This window comes from Dendrobium catenatum, unplaced genomic scaffold, assembly GCF_001605985.2.
Source record: "Dendrobium catenatum unplaced genomic scaffold, ASM160598v2 fragScaff_scaffold_8, whole genome shotgun sequence".
NCBI lineage: Eukaryota > Viridiplantae > Streptophyta > Magnoliopsida > Asparagales > Orchidaceae > Dendrobium > Dendrobium catenatum.
Genome location: NW_021318470.1, coordinates 391,274 through 409,516, shown reverse-complemented (window position 1 = coordinate 409,516; position 18,243 = coordinate 391,274). Strand labels below are relative to the sequence as shown.

At 31.5% G+C, this 18,243-nt stretch overlaps 1 protein-coding gene across 1 annotated transcript; it reads right to left on the bottom strand.

The window, feature by feature from the left end:
* Positions 1 to 741: 741 nt before the first annotated feature.
* On the bottom strand, positions 742 to 12,798 carry LOC110091943. The gene is made up of 7 exons (XM_020816255.2): positions 12,646 to 12,798; positions 10,089 to 10,289; positions 8,518 to 8,657; positions 7,239 to 7,341; positions 2,929 to 3,438; positions 1,678 to 2,015; positions 742 to 1,347 (listed from the first exon to the last, which is right to left on the bottom strand). Exons 2-7 carry the CDS (start codon positions 10,240 to 10,242, stop codon positions 1,168 to 1,170), a joined length of 1,425 nt encoding a protein of 474 aa, XP_020671914.2. The 5' UTR covers positions 10,243 to 10,289; positions 12,646 to 12,798; the 3' UTR covers positions 742 to 1,167.
* Between the last annotated feature and the right edge of the window lie 5,445 nt (positions 12,799 to 18,243).

Genomic DNA, 18,243 nt, shown 5'->3' with positions numbered 1-18,243 from the left:
TATTAATCATGTTAACATACATTATACATCATAATAACATTTAATTATATTATAATATAATCACTATATACACTATATAATTAATCATTATATATATTTACATATTATATAATGTAATTTTGTGTAAATTATATAATATTATAGGTATGGTGTATAAATGATATAATATAATATCAAATTATAATTATATACTAACAACATCAATATTTATTATAAGTGCATAATACATAATGGTTATATACATTATACCATGTTCTATAATATGAATATATAATAAATTACCTATGTATTATATATTACTATTCATTACATGTTTATATAATGCATATGTAATATAATATAACATAACACATAATGATATACATTATGTTATAATATATTATAAATCATATTAATAACTGTATATATGATTATTATACCTAATGTTACACATGATACAAATTATATCATAATTAACACTAGTGTTAAAATATATAATACATATAATGTTAAAAGATAATTAATATAATGTGCTATATTATATATGTAACATATCTATGTTATCATAGTATTTATATATAATGTTAAGGTGTTATGTTAAACATGTTAGCATACATTATGCATTATTCACATAATAACATTTAGTTATATTACAATATAATCACTATACATAATTGCAATATATTAAAATGCATGAACATATTAACATCTCAATTAACATAGTAAAATTCAACAAACAAATATTCTTAAGAAAAAAACAACTCAGTTGAAAGAGCAGATTGTTTTATTGCACAAAATAAGAGTGATTTACACACCTGAATTGTAACATGAAAGAGAGAGTGCATATATATATATATATACACAACTAGTAAAAACTATGCTCTAAATCTAACAAGAAGGCTGAGAGCTTTATTGTATGTAAACAAAATAGCTGTGGTCTAATGAGGATGATATGAAAAGTTGATGAAAAAAAAATAAAAGGCTCAGATATTCTGACCAAAATTTCGACGAGGACACCGACAATTAATCGGATTGTAAAAAATATTATTTCTTTTTTTGCAAGACAAGTAATCTTGCAAAATCCAAAATAGGTAGTGTTGAAAGAAAAATGTATTGTCTCAAAAATAATGGTGTCCTCGTCGAAAATTGAATGTGGATATCATAAGCAATTTCTTTTTCCCAAATCAACTATATTAAGACAACTTTTTGTTCTGCTTTAGTGCCAAATATCTTTGAAATAAGGGGTCGAACATCATCCACATAAGCCAAATTTTCAAGGAAGGGTAGTAATGAATTTAATGCTTGATCTGTTGGATCATCAAACCAACTCTTAATGGGAATGCCATTGTCCACTTGCAGCCTGAAAACCTGGGAAAAGAGAGCAAAGATGAACCGTTTGCCATCATAAACAAAAATGAGAAGATGTAAGCAAAAACATTTTCCATAATTTTCATATTACTGGCACATGATTTTAGTATAACAGAAAGGCAGATACATTATTTCACTATGCTTCTTTAACCATTAATTTTAAAAGTGAATAAGAACAATTAAGGCTTCATTTGGGACAGCTTTAAACACTGCTTTTTTGTCACTTTCGACAATTTTTTTAACTAGAAAGCTGCTGTAGAAAGCAGTTAAAAAGCTGTCATAAACGAAGCCTAAATTTGATTCGCAGGAACATAACATGACAAACCTTACCTGTGGAGAATTGTCAATAATAATCACTTTTGCAAGATCAACCCCCAAAATAGTCAAGTCTTTCGTGTAGCTACCATCAGAAAATACGCATGACTCGCGATAAAAGCACTGAGAGATTAACTTTCTGTCAGGATCCAGAATATTCAAGAGCTTTTCGGCATAGATGCTCTGACTGGCAGTAAATATGACAACATGAAACATTTGGGCTACTCTTTCAAGGAACGTCTGTAGATATGGCCTCTGTCTTACATAGACTGTGTGCTGTTTCATGTTAAAGAAAACAGGAAAGGAGAAATCTGCATCATCGCAATGCTCCAGTGTAGAATGTACAAGAGTCTCTGCATGAATTTACATAAATTATTTCAAGACAAAATCACAAGCCAAGTTTAATAAAATCTGTCTTGGACTACTCATTTTGTTGAACTTCAACGTCGCCTCAGAGGGTTTATTGTATGACCAAATGAATTATTCTTTTTCAGATTATTTTTACTTTTAAAAAGTGAGTTAGACTATGGCAAATTGGCAATCAATTCAGGCTCGGTAAGAAACTATAGTATGATAAAAACTGCATTAGATCATAATGGAAATTGCTAATCAGGCTTGAATTAGTGGTCACAATCATATCACACTAAAGATAGGATGACGAAACTAGCCTTAACAATCTACAATAAAGTATTCATGTCACAGTCAGACAATGGGCTATTCAAAAGTGAAGCTATCCATTAAGGCTTCATTTGGGACGGCTTTTTTATTGCTTCTTAAAGCAACTTTATAATACAAAAATTAAAATTTTTGTACTAGGAAGCTGTTTTAAGAAGCAAAAAGAAAGCCGTCCCAAAAGAAGCCTAAATTTCAAATACCACCGGGATCTTGCATTTTAATATGATAGATAATATTGAGACCTTAGAGGAAATTGTAATGTTGGGTTCAACCAAAGTTGAATTTTCTGCTTATGCATCACAGTTCAAAAGAATAATATTTTGTTAAAAAACAGGAGAGAATGTAGAAACCAAAGCATATACAAAAGAATATCTCCATCAGTAAGCTGACCAATAGTTCCGACTCAAATTAAAGACCAAATAAAGGAAAATTATGATGCAATGTTGTTTCTCAACTAAATTGAAGTTCATGGATAAAAAGAAAAAATCAAGTAAACTGATTTTATAGAACATTACCAGAAATGATAATCTACAACATAAATACACAATAAAAAAAAATTTAGAAAAACAAAAAACTAAATCTTCTGCTTACCGTCCAAATCAAGCACAAGTGTAATAGGCTTTCTTTTTACTTCCTCTGCTTTTGAAACAGGTGAATTCGATAATTTGTGACCAGTAAATTGTAAATTGAAGTATGCCGTTTCCTCAAAATCACTGGTCAAACATCTTATCTGAGCATCCTGATCCGGTGATTTCAACTGATGGATAGCAAGGTACAAGCATGATTCATCGCCGTCCATATGCTTTCCAACGGATTTATCATCACTAAATCCAATACTTTCCAGACGTTCATCCAATAATGGAAATAATATCGGCCTATCTTCCAAATCAAGTAGTGCATCAGAATTCAGAAGTTCATAATCAGGACAGGCTACATTTAATATCTCGTTAAACCCAATGCCTCCATCAACTGGTAATGCCGTAACATTATCTGAGAAGTAGAAATCGAATCCATTGCAAGCTTGGATTTCACTTAAAGTACAACTATCATCATCGACCTCATCAGTAATCAGATGAGGTAGTTGAGGTTGTTCATGTCCAACTGCGAAAAAAAAAAGATACAAAACAACACATGCTGACTTGACAAATGTACTATCATCTGAAATAGGATGCCTAGGACTGAAGTTGGTAAGTAAATTTGAATTGAATTATATATATTCTAAATGTGTTAAATGAAGTTCTAAGTTAAATGCATGTAATTTGCATCAATAATATTTTCATTGATAAATTAACAAAGATAGAAGTATTTTACTTTCAATGATTTTGATAGTTTCAACTTTTGACATTGTTGGTTTAAAACGTCATTTCAAGATATAATTGCATTTTTAAATAAATTTGTATTTTTTCAAGTATGAAAAATTAAATGGTGAATAATTTATATATTCTTATTTGTAAATAGATTTGAATTATATATATGTTAAATTTGTTAGATATCAAAAGTTAGTAATCACATATTAGAATTAATTAATTTTTAATTCTATCTATACTACTAGGACCTCATATAGTGGGATAAAAGTTTGTTGTTGTTGTCTATCTATAATACTAGGAGCTTGATAAATAGTGTGACTAAGGCTTCGTTTGGGGCGGCTTTCTTACTGCTTTTTAAAACAGTTTTTTAGTATAAAATTTTTTTAAAAAAAAAGTATTCTAAAAAGCTGTTTTAAGAAAGAAGTAAAAAAGCCGTCCCAAACAAGTCTTAAGTCAACATGCATATTGAAGTCAGCAGTTAAATCTGTTTTCAAAACAATTACTGCAAAAAATAACAGCAACTTGATCAATGTTGAAAATATAAGCATATGATGGTAATAAAATCATATGCTTTCCCAAGTGTTTAGGAAAGGTATTTAAACATAATGATGGTAATAAAATAGTTTGGCAATACAAATTAACATGGGTAATGAATACTAAATGAAAATTAAATATGAGTTTTTAAATGTGAATATGAATACGTATAAATGAACAGACATAAAACAATCACACATGCACATGAACCATCGTTACACAAGATTTATACATATACACATACAAACATAGCACATGCAAGCATGATGTGCATGTGCATCTACGTGAATACATAAACATGCATGTCCAGAGCACACCAATGCAAACCCACCCACATCGATTCACTATCTTCAATCCAAATGTACACAAAAGCACACACAAATACACTTGCACCTACACACACATAACTAACCTTGGCCATCCCCCCTCGCACAAAGACACTCACAAAATATAAAAATGTAGGTAGACATTCATACATAAAGAAAAAAAATGTCAAAATAGTCCTAGAACAATTTGTATGGGATAATTTTAGTGTCAAACTATAAATATGTTCAATTTAGTCTCTTAAGTCCTCAAATATTCCCTCTGTTGGATTATTTTTAATCATATTTGAGAAGTTAATGGACTACTTCACATCAAATTTGAGTAGTCTGAGACTAAACAACCCCATATAAATAATTTACGGATAATTTTGACCTATATATATATATGAATAGAATTTTATCCTCTGGGAGGAGAATCACTCCTCCAATTTAGATTTTGATTTTAAGGCCTCCAAATATTATGACCAAAATAATTATTCTCTTAAACATACTTAAATTTAGTGGCAAAAATTATTTCAAGAACTTCTAAAATTGTTTAATCATCACTTGGATGCATAAAAATCTTCTCAATAGTGCAGAGACTTCCAAATGGTTTGAAATTAAATACACAGTTTGTTGAGGATATTTAACATCTATTGGGCAATTTTAATTGGAGAAATACAATTAAGTAAACTGTACTTTTTTTATGGGTTCTATATGCCATCTAATCATCTTTATTTTCCCCAATGATTGATGCGTGGTTGAATTTTTATGAAAGCTAATGGAACTTGCTCCAGAAGTGAATTTCATGGTGTAAATCACAATGAAAGGTGTTACGGCTACAGTTACAAGGCTATATCAACTAGTTTCAAAAATAAAATTTGGAGAAATATGAAGAGTGACTATTCTCCTCCTAGGACGAGAAAATTTCATAACTATGATTTTTGTGTGCGAGTAGACATATTAAATTGTATGTGCAATAAGTGAGCTTTATTAATGCAAAATTAAATATTATTTTAAAAGTTTTTAATTTCTTTGTATTTTTCTTCCAGAATGAAAGTTATAATTTAATTAATAAACAAGTCTACAATTTTGAAGTGAACATTATTAATGTCTTAATAATATTTTATTTTTTGATAATGATCTCCTATGATTATTGTCTTACAAAATAAAAAGAAATATCATAAAATATTTCGCAGATTAAGAAAAAATGTTGTATTGATTACATTTTGTTCTTTAGAAAAAACAAAGAGTGAAATAATAATTAATGATGAAGAGACATTTCTCATGAATATAATTTAAATGTCCTTTAATGAATAAATAATTATTGATTATATACTTTTATTATTTTTTATCTTATAATAGATATAAGATTTTTCTATGTTTATTATTTCCTAATGACATAATTCATTGAATAGAAATTTCAAGGCAATAAACCTTTGTAAAAAAAATAATAAAGGCAATAAACCTTTGTAAAATATGTTCTGCAAATAGAAGGCATCCTTATATAAGTACAAACATCTGGAAGAAAAAAAGAATTATAGAAGGAACAAAATTTTAAGAAAATTAAATTATAAAATATTGAAGGAATTATTGAATGATTAAATTGATTTTAGTAACCATTATTTTGACCATCCTTTTTATTGTGGGAAAATGAGCACCGTCAGAGATAGTTCTTTATGTATTAATTGGAAGAGTCATATAATGAGAAGTATTTAATTAGTTATTTTATTTAATTATTCCTTTTAATGGCAAATATTATTGCATTGAAATATTTAATGATTAAATGAGGGAGCCATTTAATCAACAACTATTGCATTGAAAGTAGGATGTAAGTAAACAAATATTTTGGAAGATTAAATTGATTTCAGTATGCTTCTTTCTTTATCATTCCTTTTTTATATAATAACATTACATTTTAACATTTAATTATTGATATTTGATAACCAACGGGAACGCATTGAAAACAGCTGTAATAAGAAACTTTTGGGGAGATAAAAAAATTAAAATATTAATATTTTATATTAGAAATCACAGAAAAATAAAATAATTTAACTGTGCAAATAATAATATTTAATATTATTTTTATGATAATAATTAAAATAAGAAATTATTAAGATATATAATAGATGTTACCTTAAAAGAATTCAAATATTAGATTGTTAAAATACGTTGAAATTTTTTTAACTTCAATAAAAATAAAAAGGAGAGACATGAAATGTCATGAAACAACCATAACCCTCTGAAAGCCCCAATGTTATATGTTATATTAAGCTACATTTTAAGGCTAAAATAAGTTAAATAATGACATTATTGGAAATCGTTATGCATTAAATTGTGTGCCAAATATACTAACAAGAAAAGCAATGGAAAACCTACATTTCACAGTAAATATCATTCCTCTAGCAAAACCTTAGTAAAATAAAAGCATGAACTTCAACTCAAATTTTAATTGGTAATAAATCAAAATAGCAGGTCATTATAAACTTCAAATGATAAAGAAACATTACTAGTGATGACCAATTAAGTAATAAGGCGATCAAACTACAGCTAACTGAATATCAATGCACACAGATTATCTTACAAACACATTGAAAATTACTCACTTATAACTAGTAATTTTAATTTTTCAAAAGAGGGTTCACCTTTGGCATTATAAGAAAAAACAGGAACAGCACAAACTTTAACCAAAATTGAGAAGAAAATAAATTTTAGTCTACAGAATTGTCATTACATGTAAAACTGATTTAACAGTTACCTGATTCATTAGGACTTACTGCTTTGAAGTTTTCATCAGTCTGCTCAAAACCAGGTGAAAAAATAGTCTCCAAGTTACCAGGGCATGATGCAAACATCGATTCCTGGAGATAATTAGGCCCAATAAACAATATGGCATGAGATTGATCCAGATGCATAAACTACATGAAATTTTTCCTTAATGAATCAGCTAAGTGCAACCCATTTTTGCAATTATCGGAAATGTGGCATGAAAAGCTTCATGTTACATCAAACTGAAACATATTTTTCATGTTATTTTACTGCCCAATTGATAATAAATCTGAAAAAATTGTAACTTTAAGCAAAGTCGTTGGCATTGATATATCAGATAAAGCAAAACCTTTTAAACCATTAGTGGATGAAGTAGAGTGAAATGCCCATCAATTGCTTAGCCATTTAAGACAGATTAGTTGATTGTCAAAAGAATAAACCATAATGGATATTGTCCACTGTGAGATGCCATTAGAGTGTTCAAATCAAGCACAAACTCAAAGTTGGTGAATAAATACCTAAACTGAGCTTCAAAAGATTGTCATCCTAGAAGAATACAAAAACATGGCTAGAGCAAGTAGCACTGATGAAAAATTATAGGGTGGGACCGTCTTGCATCTGGAACAAAGAAACATCTATAACTTGGAAACAACACGCCCAGCTTAACTTTAAAGTAGATTTGTAAATTGCGATCTTGACTTGCAATGTTTCAAACAGTAAATACAAACTATACACAAAATAAAGCAACACATGTCACATTGTTTGAAGTTTCTGGATAAAAGCAAGGAGAAAGTACCAATTAATTGGACATTCAACTATTAACCATCCTCAATATAGTTGAAGTGCTTTTCATTGCATTCAAGTTCCCATTGCACATATTACAACTATATGTTGAAATCCAATATTGATCAGCATGTAACTTCTGAGAAAATTTAGTAGGTCATATTGAAAATAATTAGAGTGTATGTATGGAAGTAGATTGCTGACAAATGCAGGAACTTTGTAACGTAAATAGATTCATAAATAACTCAGGATAACAAGGAAAGGACTGCAAACAGAATATCCAGCCAGCATGGCATTTCACACTATAAATTTGGATAAGCAAGAAACCAAATAGGAACAGAAAATTACTTCATAGTCAAAATTTTGGCGTCTGCCAACTATTCTCCCTCGGTCCCTCCCTCAACAACAAACAGCATAACAATCACATGTATATGTCAAAGAAAAAGAATCCAGGAACAAAGAACATGAAGAAAAAAAAATCTTACCATTCCTCCAAATGAAGGAGAATCAGGAGATGAGAACAACAATTTCAACATTTGAGTAGAGTCTCCAGCATATGTGTCCTGGCAGTCATTGGCTTCAGTGACTTCAACATTCTGAGAAGATACTTCAATATTGCAAGAAACTGCACTTGCAGGTTTGTAATTCTTTTTAGAATTGAAATATAAAACAAATTTATTCAGGGGGAACAGCCCAAAGTATTTTTTAATTATCATGAGAATACAGAGATAGAAAATCAACAAAAATTGTCTAAGTAAATCACAAAGATCTTTATCTTTGCACGAGATGTCACTCAAAATTTTTAATTATTTGTATGCTTACTCAGAATAACAAAGCGATCTAACTTAGATGAGATCCAAAAAGCTTGGATTCATAGGACTCATGTTTTCATCAATTAGAGAAGGAAATTCGGAGGCTCTGGAAGCACAGTAATTTAAATATTAAATCAGTGATCCTAAGGTTGATTGCTGTTCTACCCTCGCAGGTCATTTAACACTGCTGAACTTATCTACTCTCAGCTTTAGGTATTATGGTATCTATTATCTTCTTCTACAATTGTGTGAGCTATATATACGGTCATCTTCAGGGAGTATGATATCTAATATCATCTCCTATAATTGAGTTATATGATGTGCTTGCATAATGTTCGTAAACCTTTGTTTGCTGCCCATGTACTGTTTCGGTGTCCTGAGCAGGTTTTATCTTTATTTTTCTACCAATACAATAAAAAATCAGGATTGACCACCATGCTGTATCCTTTAAAATTGAATCAAGTGGATGTTGAAATTGGCAAAAAAAAAAAGTAACGTATTATGATTAAATATAATGGATTTAGCAAAAAATATAGACCAAATAAAAAGTGCATAGAAGAACAACAAGATGCATAAAACGAAGATAGACTTAGACCTTGTAATCATAAATATTACTGGGAATGAATATGCGAAAGAAAATGACCGCCCTTGATTAGAATTTGAACTTGTTAAATGCAGCTCTGAATCCAAGTAGATAGGTAATAAATATTGATTTCAAGTTGAGCCAGTTAGATTGAGATCTTCCAATTACCAACTGCCTCAATTTGATTCCAAGTCAAAAGTGTTTTAACAAATAGGATGGGACATGAGATCTATAGCATGTAATGAGAATCTCTGATGGATTGACTAGAATTCTCTTTTTTGTAGAAAATATAAAGCTTGCATAAATCATCATTATCATCATTAGCCTCATCCTAACTACGGGGATCAGCATTAGTAATCCTCATTTTTCATTCAATCCATTTAAATGTTGTATTAAAATGAAACGTATACTTCACAATTATTTTAAGCAACTTCTACCCATGTATTCTGAGCAAACTGAAAATCAAGCATCCACAAATGTATATAGCATAATTATGCAGATATCGATTTGATTGTTTATCTTGTATTATTGTTTTCGACCCTAATCAAGATGACATGCAGAATAAAAGGTGTTGTTAAAACAAAATTTGAATGGTTCAAGGTCATTTAGCATTACTATAAATATGTTCCTTATTTGGAAACGAGAAGTTAAAAATGCTCACTTTTCCACAGAGTTGGATTTGAAGAGTCCACTGCCGTTTGATTTTCTGATGACTTAATTTGAGGGCGTGAGCCTTTTGATATTTTAGTTGATTTGTGATTACATTTCCTCAGGAAGTTTGTCTTTGACTTGATCTTCATCTTAAATGCTGGCATTTGTGCTATTAAGGACAGATAGGAAGAATTTACTCAAGGAACGATAGCTGTAGAAAAATTAGAAAAAATTCTTCATCAGTTAGGTTATAATGGAGCAGAGAAATGGTGATACAACCGTAACGAGAGAAATCACTAGTAGTTAAAATGTTTAACAGTGTTAGACAACTGAACCATATAAATTGAAAATTTTACCCACTATAGCTCTCTAAACACTCTTGCGGAATATTAAACCAGAAACTTATTTTCCTTATGCGTGATTTTTACTATATTAAAAACATGTCCTCAACAAAGTTTAATATATATGATAGTCAACAAAGCAATCTGAAGCATTGATAAACAGAAAATATTGATGAATCTGAGTCAGGCACAAGCAAGGCAAAATGATTACTGTTTTCAGTTGAGCAATTGGTTAACTTTAGTTTATGTATTAAATTCTTCCTAGTTAGAGACCGGTTCATAAGTTTATTAACTGACATATCAATCAAAGAGTGTGTATTTGAACATACTATTTATGCGCAACATGGCTCAGATTGAAATTCTAATGAAGGACATGGAGTTGATTAAGGCTTCGTTTGGGACAGCTTTCTTTCTACTTCTTAAAACAGCTTTCTAGTATAAAATTTTTTAATTTTATACTAGAAAGCTGCTTTAAGAAGCAGAAAGAAATTTGTCCCAAACGAAGCCTAAGTTGAAGATAATAGTAATTTGTAAGTGCATTGAGGCAGACCATAATTTATTCTGTAATAGCCTACCCGTATTTATTTATTTTTTTGTTACAATTTAATGTAAATACCGCAAAAGTGCATAACATTCAGTAGCAGTAAATGACAAAGCTCTCTGATAAACCTTGCCAAATCCAAATTCATCATAGGTCGTGACTTCTAATAAGTTGAAAAGAAAATAATTGAAAGAAAAGTCAAATGGCATTGACAAAAGAAAGTTATATGCTAGATATAGAACGAGAGAGTGACAAAGATTGATGTAGAGATTACATGCCCAACTGAAATTGTCTAAATAGAAATAGAACGTTAAAATACATCGCTTATGAATGATGTGAAAGACAATAAATTTGCCAATAACTTAATAAGAAAACTCTATTCTGGTTAAGATTTAACTGACAAACTTGATTGGAGACGGAAAATTCACTCTACTCACAATTAAGCTACCTTTTCTCAACAATTCTCCTAAATCTATACAGAATATTAGCAAAAAAAACACTTTTGCATTCTTTTTAAATATTGGATTAGTTATAATACGGGTGGTTAGTCAACAAGATGAATATTTTTTTCACTGTGGAAACACATAGGAACTCTGGAATGGAAAAGCACGGAATGTATTTGCACCGTCACCATATTCGATTTTGACTCATTCAAATTTTTTCCACTTTCAGCCCTATGTTATTCAACAAGTTGAATATTTGTTTCACTCATTCAAAATTTGTCCACATTCAACCTTAACTTCGTTTTTTAACCAATTCATAATAAAATTGAAGTGAAGAGGCTGAAATGCCAGCACCTAGAACAGTTAAATCTGAAACTATTATAGACATATTTAACTGGAACATTTTAACACTTATCGTTAGAATTCATAAAGTTAAAGTGCATGATCAGAAGCTTTCTTAAATTGAAAATGTATCTAATAATAGAATTCTTCCTAGCTACCAGTTAGGCGCCTGAAAACTGACTACTTGTTTTTAAAAATCTCTAAAAAGTTTACTAAATATAATTTATCTCACCTTTTCCCATTTAGATCGTGAAGTAGAAAGAAAGAAGCAAACAAAAGTAAACAATAAAATAAAAGTCCTATTCAGGATCCAGCCTGAAAAATAGCAAGCTTTCCGCCCAAAAATGCTTAACTGTAATGAAAACAATGGAAAAAATTTTCAGAAGTAATAGATCAACTAAAAAACAAACAAAAAAAAAATGTAAAGTGGTTATTGGATTCCATGCTGATAGAACAGAACAATTCCATAAAATTCAAAAACATGAAAAATCAGAAAAGAAAATTTACTGAGTAATTAAGATAAAGACAGTAAATTCTTGAAGAAGCAACACTTCAGCGCAAGTGAAAACTGCAAAACCCGTCTTGATCGTGACGGAACAAGAAAAACATAATTACACGCTCAACCAAATTCAACCTGATCAGCTAAAACAGGAAAAAAAAACACAAAACATGAAATCACGTGTAAAAAAGAATTCTCATGGTCATAAACGGCAAGCCTTCCTAAGGATAACAGATTCCTCGAGAAGAAGCATCAATCCACCAAACTCAATACACAAAATAGAAGAATTCCCACAAAGATGCTCTCGGATATACGGAAACAAACGAGAAGAAGCAAATCAAGCTGAGAATCTAAGAACTAGGATCAGCAAAAGACGACGAAAGAATTCGGAGAAGAGATACCTATCAGGACTCCAACCACACGCGAGATAGATGATATGAGCAGAATCTCCTTCTGTCCTCTCTCTCCTCTCTCCTCTTTTCGCTAGCTCGGCCGGAAAGCGAGGAGAGGGATAAATCCGGGGAAACTTTCGAAGATGAAACTGTAGAAAAAGCCCCCTTTGGTCCCTGTGACTTAATGAACGGTCAAGATTTAATATTTTCCCATCAGGCCGGCAGACCTCATTGGCTGCAGGCGCTATGACTGCGATCTGAGTCAGCAGCATGCCGCGCACGTGCCAGTCGTGGGTATAACAGGCATTACGCGTAGGTATTTTCCCCCAAGCCGACACGTGTGAGGATGGATGATTTTGTGGTTTTTTTTTTTACATGGTTTGAGGAGATCTTAAATGGATGTCCTTTTTTTTTTAATTTGCCTATTAAATATTATTTATTTGTTCAATCAAATAAAAATTACAATAAATTTAAATTTAAAATTAAATAAAAAATAATAATCATAATTATTAAACAAATTAAAAAATATTTTCACTATATTTTCTAATAAAAAGAGACCATTTTGTTTTAAAATTTCAAATTAATAATTGATCATATTCAAAGAAATATATAGATAGCATAAGTTTTTTGAGATAATTAATGAGATCATGAGACAAATGAGAGAGTATTCGTTGATGGGAATCATGAGATAGAGTTATCAAGTTGAACTAATTATTAGGACGAAAAAAGAGATCAAATGGGAAAAACATTTTAAAAAAATGACATTACTACAAAAATAAATATTTTGGTTTCATTTCGGATGACTTTCTTATTACTTTTTTAAATAGCTTTTTAGCACAAAAGTTTTTGAACTATAAATTTTTGTGCTAGAAATTTGCTTTATAAAGCAATAAGCAAGATGTCCCAAACAAAACCTTAAAGTGATTCGTCTTTACAATGCGCTTTCAAATAAAAAGTATGCACATAATGAATGTTAATTATCTTCTAAAATCTTAAAATTTTAAAACATGAGGGCTTCTTGCAAGGAGAAAGGGTAATACAATAGATAAAGATAATTATAAGAGTTTAATCTAAAGAGGAGAGAGAGAGGTGACTATGTTCAATTTGGCTTTCATTTTCTAAAATTTGAACATAAGAAGAAGAATACGGGAAAAAAATGAAGTAACAAGTTGTGATCTTCTTTTCCCTCCCTCTAAGGCTTCCTTTGGGACAGCTTTTTTATTACTTTTTAAAAGCTGTCATAAACAAAACCTAACTCCCAATTGCCATTCTACTTAAACTTCTCTTGCATCCCTTTATCTTTCTTACCTTAATCTCACCTTTGCCTGTGAGTAAGAAGAAATACAAATGGAAAGTGGATTCTATAAGTAAGCCTTTCTTGGCTATAATCTAGTAAGATATATTGAATCAAGGGAATTAATAAATTTAAGTTTTATTGTTTAATGGGTGAAAATGTGATTTCAAGTTTTTGAAGATTCAAGTTTCTCATTTGTTTTGACAACATGTGAGTTAAATATTTCTTAAATCTTTCCTTAAAGTCGCTGCCAAATAGTTTAAAAGCATCATTATCAATTTCATGATCACCTTTAAAGAAGTGGCTTCTCAATTGGAGGTTCTGAAAGGAAGAGATGACAAGTGGCAGAAGCAACAAATCATGGTGTTGTCCTATTGTAATGCATAATTACATGCACCTCTTTAAAGTTGCCAACATGTTAAGGAGTAGTTGAAATCTTGCTTAGTTATAATTTTATAAACACAAGCCAAAAAGATATAGTATATGGTATAGGTGTGGCATGCATGACAACAATCCAAGGCACTTCTACTCTATGTATGTAACATGTCATTTCATATGCCCTAGCTGGGTTATTCATCTATTAAGGATTAATTTAAATTCAATTTATTTGGTTTGTTAATATTAGTGTGACACTGTTAGGATTTCAAGGTAACCTATTAAATTTCTACATTTTAGCTAGATTCAAGGTAACCTATTAAATTTTTACATTTGAGCTTTTCTGCATGTGTTTGGGAATATTCTATACACATGTGAGAGTATGCATTTAGTTCTGAAGTGGATTTCAAGAGTGTGTGTGCATGTTTTGAAGGTATAAAATTTTCCCCCTTGGACATCACAATGTTGGGAATGTTGGCGTCCCGACACTAGCTTTCTGGAATTTTGGAAAATTGAACAAGTATAGCGATGCTGGATTTGATGCGCGGCGCTATAAGGTCCAAGAGGGAGCACTGTGATGCTGGCATGACTGAGCGTCGTGGTGCTCAACCTAAATTTGTTATTTAAATATCACTTTCTACAAAATTAAACTCGTTAATTCCTCACTCAAAGCAGTAAACTAGAGAGATATAAAGAGATTTCTAAAAAGAGAAAGTCTGTTTCATATGACTTCAATCTATTTTTTTATGTTGGTCCATTTATGGAAGTTTCTTATATCAATATAGGTGACATTTTGTCAATCACAGTTTTTAAAAAAATATGAATAAATCCATAATTTTCTAATTTAAGTTATAATTCTGTTAGTGAAAATAAGGATAGCTTGTTATCTGCAAAATTTTCACCACGTAACTTTCAATATGTTATAGAGAATTATTTTGAACATTTAGGTATTTTCTGTAAATTTATATTGAGGATTTTAGGAATTTTGTATTTTAATTGATTAGAAAATAATTCTGACATGAAAATATAATGATGTAGTATAATTAAAGCTTCAAGATAATATTCCTAACTATCTCTACTAATTTGATTATTTTCTAAAACAGTACATTTCTGTTGAGTATTACATTTAGCTGATTATCATTATAACATTTCATGACATTCTAAATAAAATGTGTTTATATTTTAATTATTGTTATTGTTGCGGACTGGAATATACGTGGCAGTAGAGTAAAAAATATAACGTCTTAGCAATATACGTATATCCAGCACACCAACAGATAATTAAGGGAGAAGCACCAGAAAATTTTTTACGTGGAAAACCCGAAAAGGGAAAAACCACGGGGCCTGACCCAGATGAGAAATTTCCACTATATCTGGATTGGTTACAACGTTTGATTCACCCCTTTACTTGAAGATGTCAGAATTACAATAAGTTAGTAACAGACAAAAATCTGGTGATGATTGATAAACCAACCAAAATAAGGCAGTAGTTGGGATAAGCTTCAGCGACGGTTAGAAGAGAACTCAGGCGGTGATCGGCAGAAAAACCGGCGATGGTCGGTAGGAACCCTGGCAGTGGTCGGCAGGAACCCCGGCAATGGTTGGCAGGAAAAACGGTGGTGGTCGGCAGGAAGCCCGGCAATGGTTGGCAGGAAAACTGGTGGTGGTCGGCGGGAACCCCGGTGGTGGTCGGCAGGAACCTCGGCGGTGGTCGGCAAGAACTCCGACGATGGTCGGTGGCAAGAGAGCTCCCAAATTCCTCCCTTCTCTTCTTCTCCTTTCTCTTCACTTGAGCCTGTTGACCTCGATTTTGCCCAGAACCTTGGTCAAAAGGTTGACTTGGTCAAATTGACCAAGTCAGACCTCGAGACCCCCTCCAGTGGGTTCAGTGAGTCGAGTCGACTCTGTCGAGCCCTGACTTGGACCCCGAGTCAACCCAGTTGACTGAGTCAACCCGGGTTGACCAGTGGACCGTTCGTTGGACATTTGAAGGCCTTGATGATGTAGGAATTCGGTGATCTTGATCTCGTTGGATTCGTCTCATCGAGACGATCGATTCGAGTATAAGCTCGTGAAAATCGGAGACCGTTTGGTAACTCAAATTGTGGTTTGAATCTCCCAACAGCGCTTTGGGTCTTTGATTCAGACTCATTTGGGCTCGGATTGGGTTGAGTTTGGTGTCGTTGGGTTCGTATTTTTGAGACGCTCAGTTTGACTATAAGCTCGCTGAAATCGGAGTTCAAATGCTCTTGAATTTAATTTTGGAAGCTTACAACTCAATTTTGCATAGAGATTCGGGCCTGATCAAGATAATTTTTTGATGATATATCAGTTGCCTCCTATTTTCGGACGTCGAAATCTTAGAAGTCCGAAAATACATATGATATCTTGTGCTGAAGTATTACATATATAAACAATATACTTGTATAAATGAAATACACATCCTATACCAAGTTATTCATATCATTTATATATTGGAATATATAAATGTAATAAGTTATAAAATTGTAATGGAATGGTCAATGTATAACATGTTTAATCATGTTATAAATTGTAATTATCTATGATATAGCGACGTTTAACATAGTGTTACCATATGTTGTTATAGCAACATTAAATATAGGTATTGTAATTTGGAATCTATATCACGTAGTCGCTACCCGCACAAATTGTCATTTCCTAGCTGATAGAAGTGAAAAATATTTTATTATTTATTTTTAATTCTCTTAAGAATTTATGATTCATTTAGTTTAATAGTGAAAAATATTTTATTATTTATTTATTTTTTATTGATTTGAAAGAAATAAGAGACATCCTTTTAGGATGTTTAACCTATTCAAGGTTGTGTTGTCAAAGCACTGCTTGATGACATTAACCTATGTGGATGAGGTTGGATCAAATCCCTATAAGATTGATCATAAAATTTGAAAATGATGATATATATATCCTCTTAGGATATTAAACCTATCCAAAGTTGTGTTGTCAAAGCATCGCTTGATGACATTAACTTGTGTGGATGAGGTTGGATCGAATCCCCCTGGGATTGATCGTCTGTTGATTGAGATACAATGAATATTATGTTTTTCTCAAATCAATGCTATGCTTAATGTTTTATTTTAGGACCACTTATATTCTTCTGTTTAAAGAAGAGGACAAAAATGATAATGATCAAGCAAAGTTTTACTATATAAAAGATAGTACCAAATTTCATGATGGACATAGAAAGGCTACATAATAATTCAATTAGAAAATAGTTTTACTGATAATATTTGCGGAGATTTCCAATATTCCAAGTACGGGGCAGCATTTTTCTGTCGTCATCTTTTAACTTGAATGTTCCAGGTTTGATCATGGATGCCACCATATAAGGGCCTTCCCATAATTGTGATAGCTTGTTACATTGGGGGCCCTTTCCAGCTGCTTCAAGACTTCGCAGAACTAGATCTCCAACTGAGATGCATCGGGGTTTCACCTTTCGATTATAGTGGCGAGCAATTCGTTGATGATATGGTGCAATTTTAAGGGATGTCATTGGCGGTTTGTATGTTGTTGCCTTTGTTGCTGTTGATGTTGCTGCTGTTGATTTTGCCCCCAGCAGGATTAGCCTCATTTTGCATAGGTGGATTTTGAGTGAATTGACGAAGATATCCCTATTGAATTAGCCTTTCAATTTCTTCATTCAATTGTCTACAAGCTTCAGTTGTATGCCCACGGCTTCGATGAAAATGACAATAATAATCTTGATTTCTACAGTGCAGATCGGCCTGGACGATCTCCAATCGGCCCGGACGATCCTGGGAAAAATATCACTTTTCCCAGCAGCTACAGCAACAGCAAAGGAACGAGGTCTCACACGCAACCCTCCAAGAAAAACACCTCGTAGTAATTCAGGATCAACGCCTGGGATTTGTCAAGCTTCAGAAGAAAATCTTTGAAAA

Coding starts and splice junctions, on each gene's coding strand:
- LOC110091943 (XM_020816255.2), bottom strand. CDS start 10,242: ATGCCAGCATTTAAGATGAAGATCAAGTCAAAGACAAACTTCCTGAGG. Junction 8,658..10,088: donor AAATCCAACTCTGTGGAAAA/GTGAGCATTTTT, acceptor CTGCAAGTGCAG/TTTCTTGCAATATTGAAGTA. Junction 2,016..2,928: donor ACTTGTGCTTGATTTGGACG/GTAAGCAGAAGA, acceptor AAATTCATGCAG/AGACTCTTGTACATTCTACA.